The sequence below is a fragment of the Eupeodes corollae genome, chromosome 1 (assembly GCF_945859685.1).
Source record: "Eupeodes corollae chromosome 1, idEupCoro1.1, whole genome shotgun sequence".
Taxonomy (NCBI): domain Eukaryota; kingdom Metazoa; phylum Arthropoda; class Insecta; order Diptera; family Syrphidae; genus Eupeodes; species Eupeodes corollae.
In genome coordinates, this window is record NC_079147.1 from 268,170,413 (window position 1) to 268,180,545 (window position 10,133).

Here is a 10,133-nt window from a genome sequence, read left to right on the forward strand (position 1 = left end):
ATTGCAGAATAAGCTGCCCGAGTTGTGGGCCTTGCTGAACTTCTTGTTGCCCTCTATATTCAAGAGTTGCTCAACTTTCGAGCAATGGTTCAATGCTCCATTTGCAACCACCGGCGAGAAAGTAGAATTGAACGAGGAAGAAACCATTTTGATCATCCGTCGTTTGCATAAGGTATTGCGTCCGTTCTTGTTGCGTCGTCTGAAGAAGGAAGTGGAACACCAATTGCCCGAAAAGGTGGAATACATAATCAAATGTGAGATGTCCGGGCTGCAACGTGTGCTCTATAAGCACATGCAGAGCAAGGGCGTCCTGCTGACGGACGGGTCGGAGAAGGGAAAACAGGGCAAGGGTGGAGCTAAGGCTCTGATGAACACCATTGTCCAGCTGAGAAAGCTGTGCAATCATCCATTCATGTTCCAGCACATCGAAGAAAAGTATTGCGATCATATTGGAGGACATGGTGTAGTTTCTGGTAAGAAAAATAGAACTAAATCAATTCCTTAACTTTTAATAATTGCTTCTTCTTTCATTTCAGGTCCTGATCTTTATCGTGTGTCGGGAAAGTTCGAATTACTCGATCGAATTCTGCCAAAGTTGAAAGCTTCTAACCATCGAGTTTTGCTTTTCTGTCAAATGACACAGTGTATGACAATTATCGAGGATTATTTGGGTTGGCGTCAATTTGGCTACTTACGTTTGGACGGTACAACCAAGGCCGAAGATCGTGGTGATCTTTTGAAGAAATTCAACGCCAAGGACTCCGATTACTTTGTATTCTTGCTCTCGACTCGAGCTGGTGGTTTGGGTTTGAATCTGCAAGCAGCCGATACAGTCGTCATCTTCGACTCCGATTGGAATCCTCATCAGGATTTGCAGGCTCAGGATCGTGCTCATCGTATTGGACAGAGGAATGAGGTGCGTGTGCTTCGTTTGATGACGGTAAACTCTGTGGAAGAGCGTATTTTGGCTGCAGCTAGATATAAGTTGAACATGGATGAGAAAGTCATCCAGGCCGGTATGTTCGATCAAAAGTCTACTGGCAGTGAGCGTCAACAGTTCTTGCAGACAATTTTGCATCAGGACGACGGCGAAGAGGAGGAAGAGAATGAAGTACCCGATGATGAGGTAATAAACATGATGATAGCCCGTAGCGAGGATGAACTAGAGTTGTTCAAGAAGATGGACGTCGATCGCAAGAAGGAAGACCAGGTAATTCATCCTGGAAGAGAGCGTCTCATCGACGAATCCGAACTGCCAGATTGGTTGACCAAAGATGACGACGAGGTTGAGAGATGGCAAACCTACGAAGATGACATTATCCTTGGCAGGGGATCTCGCCAACGCAAGGAAGTCGACTACACCGACAGCCTCACCGAAAAGGAATGGCTGAAGGCCATCGATGATGGTGCTGAGTTCGAGGAGGAAGACGACGAAGATCGTGACTCGAAACGCAAGCGCAATCGCAAGCGGAAGAATCGCAAGGAAGATTCAGACGATGATTCTTTGATATTGATGAAGCGACGCAAGCAACCCGTCGACAAGCGCTTAAAGAGACAAATGCACAAAATCATAATGACCGTGGTGAAGTATACCAACGAAGATGGTCGGAATTTGGCGGAACCTTTCATTAAGCTTCCCTCACGTCAGAAACTACCCGACTACTATGATATCATCAAGCGGCCTCTGGACATCAAGAAGATCCAACAGCGCATTGAAGACGGCAAATACGCAGAGTTTGCTGATTTGGAAAAGGACTTTGTTCAACTCTGCCAGAATGCACAAATCTATAACGAGGACACATGCTTGATCTATTTGGATTCAATCGAATTGCAGAAGGTATTTTCAGCGGCAAGGAATCGAATCCTCAGTTCGAATGAACCCGCATCCCCAGAGCAGTCAGAAAACGATGACGATGATGATAATTCAGACGACGATGGGGGCTCGTCGTCGGTCAAAATGAAATTGAAAATAAACAAAGGTGCTGGCAGCTCGGGTAGTGTACCAGTAACACCCACCCCTGCATCGAGTGCATCTAATTCCAATTCCTCGACCGCCAAGAAGACAAGTCGACGAAAACGTTCTCAGAAAAAGTATACTATTTCAGAAGATGAAGACGATGATATGGATTAGAGAGGAGATGAGAGAGGAGTTGCAAGCATTTCAAATGCATCTGTTTTATTCAATAGACTAGACTTAAGTGTACAATAGAATCTTATAGAGTTGATGATTTTTTCTCTTCGGAATTAAATTCGTTTCATTTTTTTTTTGTTTTTTGTTCTTTTTAATTTAATTTTAATTGTATTTGTGTGAGGTTTAGTTTACTTGTCGTCGTCTGCAATGATTCAAAAACACAAAAACAACTACAACACGGCTTAATCTAGATAGGAATCGTATTTTAATCGATATTTTTTATATTTTTAAATGTATTAATTATATTTTCTCCTTTTAAAATAAATTGAAAACCTTTTGCATGCGATAAAATATTAACCAACTCAAGAAAATGCAAATTGGAATATGGAACATGATTAAAGAAAACAAAAACAACAACACCTGCTAATTTGTTGCAGATTTATTCATTAAAAAAAAAAACATTAGGGGTTTAATTGATTTCTTTTTTGATGTAGAGAACAATAAAATATATTTAAATGTAAAACATGATTGTTTTTTGTTTGTTAATCTATTTCAGATGATTGGACATGGTTTAGTCAGTGGTAAAGCATCGCTTTCTGTCGTTAGTTTGAGTACTCAGCTAATTATTTTTGATCAAATTGTACCCGCACTGATCTCAATTTGAAAGCAGTTCTGGAATTTGCTCGACTCCGTCTTTATTTTACAATGATAAACGCAAAAGTAGCTAATACTTTGACAAAAACCGGTTCTGCGAGCAATTGCATTATTTGTGGAGCTTAACCTTAAGAAAATGAATGACTTATTCAATTTGATATCGAAAGTTCTGGATGAAGAGGCTCTTATGATGAGAATATTAACACTGCATGCAAGGACTAGATTTATGGAGTATATATTACACCTTGCATATAACATGACCTTTAAATCACGAAGAACTAGAACAGCGAATGACGCTCTACTGCACGAAGATTTTTTGGAAATTCTGCAGAGACCACCAAAATGGATATTGAATCGATAACAAGATTCGCAGTCGTATTGGTACGGGTACGAGCGTTCAATATATTCTCGGTATCGGGGTGAAGCTGTGGTTATATATGTATATAAATTGACTTATTTATCAAGTAATACTATTATTTTAGTGCATTCATGTAAAATTTCATATAAATGAGATTATTATTTACCGTTAAATCTCTATTTAAACAGAATCATAATGGCAACTGAGACGATGATGGTGAAAATTGAGCATCGCGCTGTAATTAAATTTCTCACTAAGCAAGGAAAAAGTCAAAAAACTATTCATGAAGAAATGGTGGCAGTTTACCAGGGTTCCGTACCTTCATTATCAACTGTGCAAAAGTGGTCAAGTGAGGCAGAGAGTGCATTGAAGACGACCCCCGCTCCGGCGCCCCGGCTAGTGCTTGTACGGAAGAAAGCATCAAAGAAGTCGAAAAACTTGTTCTCGAGGATGCCCGAATAAAGGTGAAAATGATGGCAGAGATCACCAAGTTTTCGACTGGTACCATTCACACCATCCTTCATGACCATCTTAACCTTTCAAAGGTCAGTGCAAGGTGGGTGCCACGAATGCTCACAGCGCCTCAGAAAAAAGTGAGAATCGCATGCTGTAGAGAGCTTTTGGAGATGTGTAGTGAGAACGCGGACGGTGTTATGCATCGGATTGTTACTGGGGACGAAACATGGGCTCACCACTATGACCCTGAAAGAAAACAAGAGTCCATGCATTGGCATAAAAAAGGAACAGGCCCCCCGAAGAAGTTCAAAGTCACTCTGTCTGCCGGGAAGCTCATGGCCACAGTTTTTTGGGACTCAAAGGGAATATTACTCATTGAGTACAAAAAAAAGGTGAAACCATTAACGCCAAATCCTACGCTTCCACTTTGCATAATTTGCGGGAGGAAATTAAAAAGAAAAGACGGGGTAAACTCGCAGCGGGTGTGTTGCTTCTTTATGACAATTCAACATCCACCCTATAGTCCAGACCTTGCCCCTAGTGATTACTTCCTGTTTCCGGATTTGAAAAAATGTCTTGGTGGAAAAAGATTTTCGGATGATGAAGAACTCAAGTCGGCAATAAATGGGTATTTTGCAGGGAAAGAGGAAACTTATTTTTTGAGATGTAACAAATGCATTGATGTTAGGGGAGATTGTATTGAAAAATAAAAACAATTTAAATTGAATTCGCATTTTCCTTCATATCGATACCGAGAATATATTGAACGCCCCTCGTAGTTATCTGTAGAAACTTTTTAATCTATGCCTACAACTTTAAGACTATCGTTAAGAAATATCTAAATTCCCGATATTTCTATACCATTGGTATCACATGCCCACAACAGTTCACAACATTTTACTACACAGAGCAGTATTGATAGAAAGTGAATATTTGTTAGTTGTATAACTTAGAAGACAAATATGGAACTACGGGCTGTAAAAAAATTAGACCGATGAACATGATGCCTATTCTTGAAACAATAATTGAAAAGTGCGCATATGAACAATTTTATAGATATGTATTATGTGATATTCAATTATTAATAGAAAATCAATCAGGTTTTCGACATAACCACTCATGTGAAATGTCCCTTACCTGGCTGATAATGACCCTGAAAGAAGAAAGTCATAGTGGTAAAAATATTATTGCAATATTTTTGGACTTTCAAAGAGCATTTGAAACAGTGGATCGCATTAGGCTTCTTACTAAATTGTCAAAATATGGTGTTAAAGGCAGCGAACTTAATTGGTTAAAATCGTACTTAATTGATAGAACCCAAAAGACCCTGTGTGAATAATTCAACTTCAAGTGCAATTTATACATATTTCGGTGTACCTTAAGGAACTATACTTGGCCCATTACTGTTTCTGATAACATTAATGACATTTCTAAAGTTTTAAGAAATTCTAAAATATCTTTGTTTGCTGATGATGCTCTCATGTTTGTAAGTGGTAAAATAACGTCTGAAATTTAGGAAGATATCAAACAAGATTTAAATAACCTGTGTAAGAGGCTACAGTTAAACAAACTTAAAATTAATGTGAACAAGGTTAAATGCGTGGCAATATAAGTTTATCGATTGAAGGTAGACCCATTGAACAAGTGAAAGAAATGAAATATATAGGAGTATACTATACAATAACCTGAAATTTAATAATCATATGGAATGTGTGGAAAAAAATGTTCAAAAAAATTGGGTTTCTTAAATGCATTCGAAAAAATAAAACAACAATTTGTGCCATTAATATTTATACAATTATTAAACCACATTTTGAGTTTTGTTTCACAATTCTATTTCTAGGTAATAATAAGCAAAAAATCGACTGTAAGTTCTGCAAAACAAAGCTATGAGATCCATTCTTAAATGTAGCTTGCATACATCAATAAATTGGATGCTATATTGTCTTAGAAGGTTAAATGTCAAACAAAGAATCATGCATTGAACATGTTCGTGTTCAAATTAAAAAACGATCTAGAACCTAAATACATACTTGGCATCAAGACTGACCTACGTGGGAGAAAGCCAACCGCACTACTTAAGATCGAACTTTGATTTTAAGCACAATTCACATGAGCACGACCAACGACCAACGAATGAACGAATATTAGTCGATTTTGACATTTCTTTCACATGAGAGTTTTTAATTCGTCGCGAATGATGTTTGGCAAGAACAAGGAGCCACAGCCAAACACCATTCACCACTGAAACAAAAACAAGAATAATTTTTTTAGGTTAAGTACGCGCGATTATTTTATTCGTTGCAAGTGTGGATAATGTGGAACGCGAATAAAGTTTGACAGTTCGTGTCAACTATAATTTTTTTCGCGATGAATAAATTTGTTTTCTCAAATTTATTAGTATACGATATTGAAAAGTAAATGTATGTATCATAAATCGAATAGACACTAAATTGTTATCGTTTTGTTAAGAATTTGTGTGGAAATATGCCTTCAAACGTACATATATAAAATCACATTTTGTAATTCATTCGTCGCACAGTGGGTTCCCTTCATACTAAGCAGTGCTCAAAATTCAGTATCCTATTTTAAATCATCACTACTGTTAAATATTGATACTCATTGCTATAGCAATGAAATTTTGTAAATAATATGTTAAAATAAAAAAGTATTCACAACAATTTTTAAAGTTATTGGGTATTTTATTTTTAAGAAATGAATGGTTCTTCAATTAACATTTCAATGACAAAATTTTCCGGTTGATCACTGGCATTGCGCCTGTATAAGTTATTAGGGGATCAGAAGAGATAATTAAAAACATCCGTCATAATATCCTTTCGTGATGTTTTCCTGCTCAATTGTTCCCGATATACTTTGAAATCTTTGTTCCTAGCCTCCTGATTGGAAGTAGGGCATGGGTTATTATTTCACTTCCATGGATAAGGATTTTATGAACACTTGTGCTCATGTATACTAGGGAGGGATATAGTTACGGTGACCATCCGTTCATTAGTATAATTATTTGAAGAAAATGTTCATTATGAATTATTGTGTCTCGGAAAACATAAAAATGTTCATTATTTTAGAAATTGCTCATAATTTGTTCATTGTGTTATGACATTTTTCTTTAAGAAAAGCCTAAGCATGAAAACCATTAAATGATTGATAAAAACGTACCCTTATTTATCCTTAGTCACAAAAGCTTAACTTTGACCATTTGATTAATAGAACTGAAAAAAAAAAATGATTTTTAACCGATTTTTTTTTTGATTTTTCGCCGATGGGGTTCGCTTAATAAGCTTTTATTGTGAGTTGTATTAATTGGATCATCGAGATAAAGGTATTGGAACTTTGGACAAATTACGGAGCACCATTTTTCTTATTAAATATCTATATGATTTCAAGCGGTTAAACACCTGAGAAAAAAAATCAGAAAAATCGCTAATTTTAAACAAAACCTAGTCCTCTCCCACCTTCATCTATAAAAAAGTATCAAACTTTTGTATTCGATACCACGGCACAAAAACCTATAAGCCCACGTACTTAGCTTTTCGGCTATACCTCGATTACCCACAATTTATGTCGATGCTTTTACTATAAGTTTACTTAGTCTCTAACTCAAACCACTTTACTTTAAAAACGCGCACCATGCTCTCACTTCTCTCTTCGGGTTTATAATAAAGAGAGTTTGGTCTTTCAGTCTGTATCATTAGATTTAAAAGTTCTCTGCGCAAATAAGAAAAAAAACCGTTCTAAAAATTTTATTGCTTCGGAGTAAAAGCCTTTTTCGTTGATGTTCTTTATATACATAAAAACACTTTTAATAATAAAAAAAATATAATTTGTAATCTACATACCTTCATCAACAATCGACATATATTTTATTTTTTTTAAACTTAAGAATTTAACTTTTAAAAATAAAAACTTCAACCACTAGATCAAGACACTGCATATGTGAATCAAAAATAATTAAAAAGTGTCGACTTTGAAGTACCGTAACTTGGCCGCCAGACCAAGAGAGAAGGTAATTCTTACGTATGACCTGTGTTACACCGTTAATATTGATCTGGAACTTTTATTCTATTTTTATTCCCAAAAATTAAAAACTGTATTTTGAGCACTGTTTTATATGGAGAGGACCCACTATGCGTCGTTCGTTGGTCGCTCTCATGTGAATACTACTTTAGACTTCAGTTTTATAGAGATTATAGAACTCAAAAATATGCTTTTCCATTGTGGACTTAAATTATTTATTGAATTACCTTTCGAAATAAAAAATGAAACGGTTTTAAGAAGATTTAAACAATTACTTATATCACATATCAGAGAAACTTTTGTATAAAGAAATTAGTTTTCCAATTGTATATGCATACATACATAACTTTTTTTGTAAAACAAAGGGCAATATTTTTATATTTATTAAAATGTAATAGTAAATTTTTATTAAATAAAAAATATACATGCATACAAACAAGAATTTAATTTTTAATCTTAGCGAGGGCTTACCAACATTTATTTCACTTAATTCAAGCTAAAAATATAACTTCAAACTAACTTAAATGTAAGCTTATACAGTGCCGCTCACTTGAATAGCGCCCCCACTATGCAATATGTAACTGTATAGAATTCGGGTCTTTGAGTCAGTATACCGTTGCAATAGTTTTATATTTTAATTATCTCTTAAATTGCTCTCTCTGTGACCGAATACATACATTGGAAATGTTCCGTTAAATATAGTTTTTGTTAACTTTATTGAAACTACTGTGAAAAACGTGGTTTTATTCAGGTTCACTTGAATAGCACCACCCCCTATATTATCAGTTTTCGTGTGGATTACAAGCCAGGTAGTTATTAAAAAATATTTTTCCATTTCTTTTAGTCATTTTCAGATAATTTCAGTCAAAATGGGTCGTGGTAAATCATTGGCAGAGAACGAGAAATCTAAAATTAAAGCTTATCGCGAGTGTGGCCTGTCTATTCACCAAATAGCTAAAAAAACGCAACGAAGCCGCAAAGTTATATCCACATTTTTACGGAACGAGTCCAGCTATGGTAAAAATATGAAAGGCTGAACGTCTAGTGTCGTTAGCGCTGCTGACAAAAGAGCAATCCTGCGACTCGCGTCAAATTCGCATGATTCTGCCCCCAAAATAAAAGAAAAAAGTGGTGTCAAAGCAAGTGTATCTACCGCAAAACGGGTAATTTCTAATGCTACACACTTAAAAAGATTAAAGCTTAAGAAAAAACCACCGCTTAACCCGTCCCGTAAAGAGCAACGCCTTAGTTTCTGTCGTGCTAACATGACATGGAGTAAGGAATGGTACCGTGTTGTTTTCTCTGACGAAAAAAAATTTAATTTAGAGGGGCCTGATGGATTTAACTATTACTTCCATGATTTGCGGAAAGAGGAACATCATTTGGATCGTTTACACAGCCGAGTGGGCGGTGTTATGGTTTGGGGAGCCATTACTTATTATGGAACTTTGGAGTTGCAGTTTTTGACTCCTCGTATGAATGCGCAATCATACATTGAGGTACTCGAGGAGGTTTTTCCTTCGATTAAGGAATTGTTTGGTGACTTGTCATGGAAATTGCAGCAGGATAACGCACCCATCCACAATGCCAGAGTAGTAAAACTATTTCTAGAGCGCCAAAATGTCTCATTGTTAGATTGGCCACCATATTCGCCAGACCTAAACATTATCGAAAATGTTTGGGGGTGGCTTACTCGAAAAGTATATGAATCTGGGAAACAATATGGTAGTAAAGATGAGCTAATAGAAGCCATTAAGTGTAGCTGGGCCTCGATTTCACTGTCCTATATCAAAAACTTGTATGATTCCCTACCGAACAGGATGTATGAGGCTATTTATAATCAAGGCGGGACCACCCATTACTAATTTTTGTTTTTATTCATAAAATTAATGTTAATAATTGTGTTCCTTATAATTTAAATTTGTTTAAAAGTTTGAAAATATTAATAAATTAATTTTAAATGAAGAGGTGCTATTTAAGTGAGCTAAAATTTGATTCAAATTTTTTGAGTCACATCACTTTAAAATGTATATAAAAATAAAAACTGTAAATATACATTCCATTCTTTCCCTTTTTTTACAGAACTTAATAAACTTGATTTAAAAGAAAAAAAAGAGTCATTTTCATTACTTGTTTTAAAGATATTGAGCTTTAAACTCGAATTAAAAAGGGGGTGCTATTCAAGTGAGCGGCACTGTAACTATGAGTGGGGATGGGTCAAAAAGAATTTGAGGTTATAGGTGCTAATGTTGGAATCATATGAATTTAGATTCGAATTGACCAACCGAAGCATATGGGTCAGATGTTCGTTTAGGCCATAGTAAGTTTGAGTTGGTAAATAGAAGACCCGATGGTTTTTTAAGATTTCGGGTATAAGAGTTACAAATCAGTAAGATATAAAGAACTATGTCAATGTTATTAATTGTAAGGATAAAGAGGAGAGGTTCTAAATGACTACCTTGGTTAACACCAGAAGTGGGCGGAATGGGATTGGAATGA

General features: G+C 35.9%; 1 protein-coding gene across 2 annotated transcripts in view; it reads left to right on the forward strand.

Moving 5' to 3' along the window:
- LOC129942315 (ATP-dependent helicase brm) overlaps positions 1–2,659 on the forward strand; it is a 27,487-nt gene extending 24,828 nt beyond the window's left edge. For both annotated transcript variants that reach the window (XM_056051186.1, XM_056051187.1), the window contains 2 exons: positions 1–473; positions 537–2,659. The exon at positions 1–473 is cut by the window's left edge and continues 2,456 nt beyond it. In XM_056051186.1, coding sequence (XP_055907161.1) covers positions 1–473; positions 537–2,131 — 2,068 coding nt within the window. In that variant the 3' untranslated portion in view covers positions 2,132–2,659. The remainder of the gene's footprint in view (positions 474–536) is intronic.
- The last annotated feature ends 7,474 nt before the right edge of the window (positions 2,660–10,133 follow it).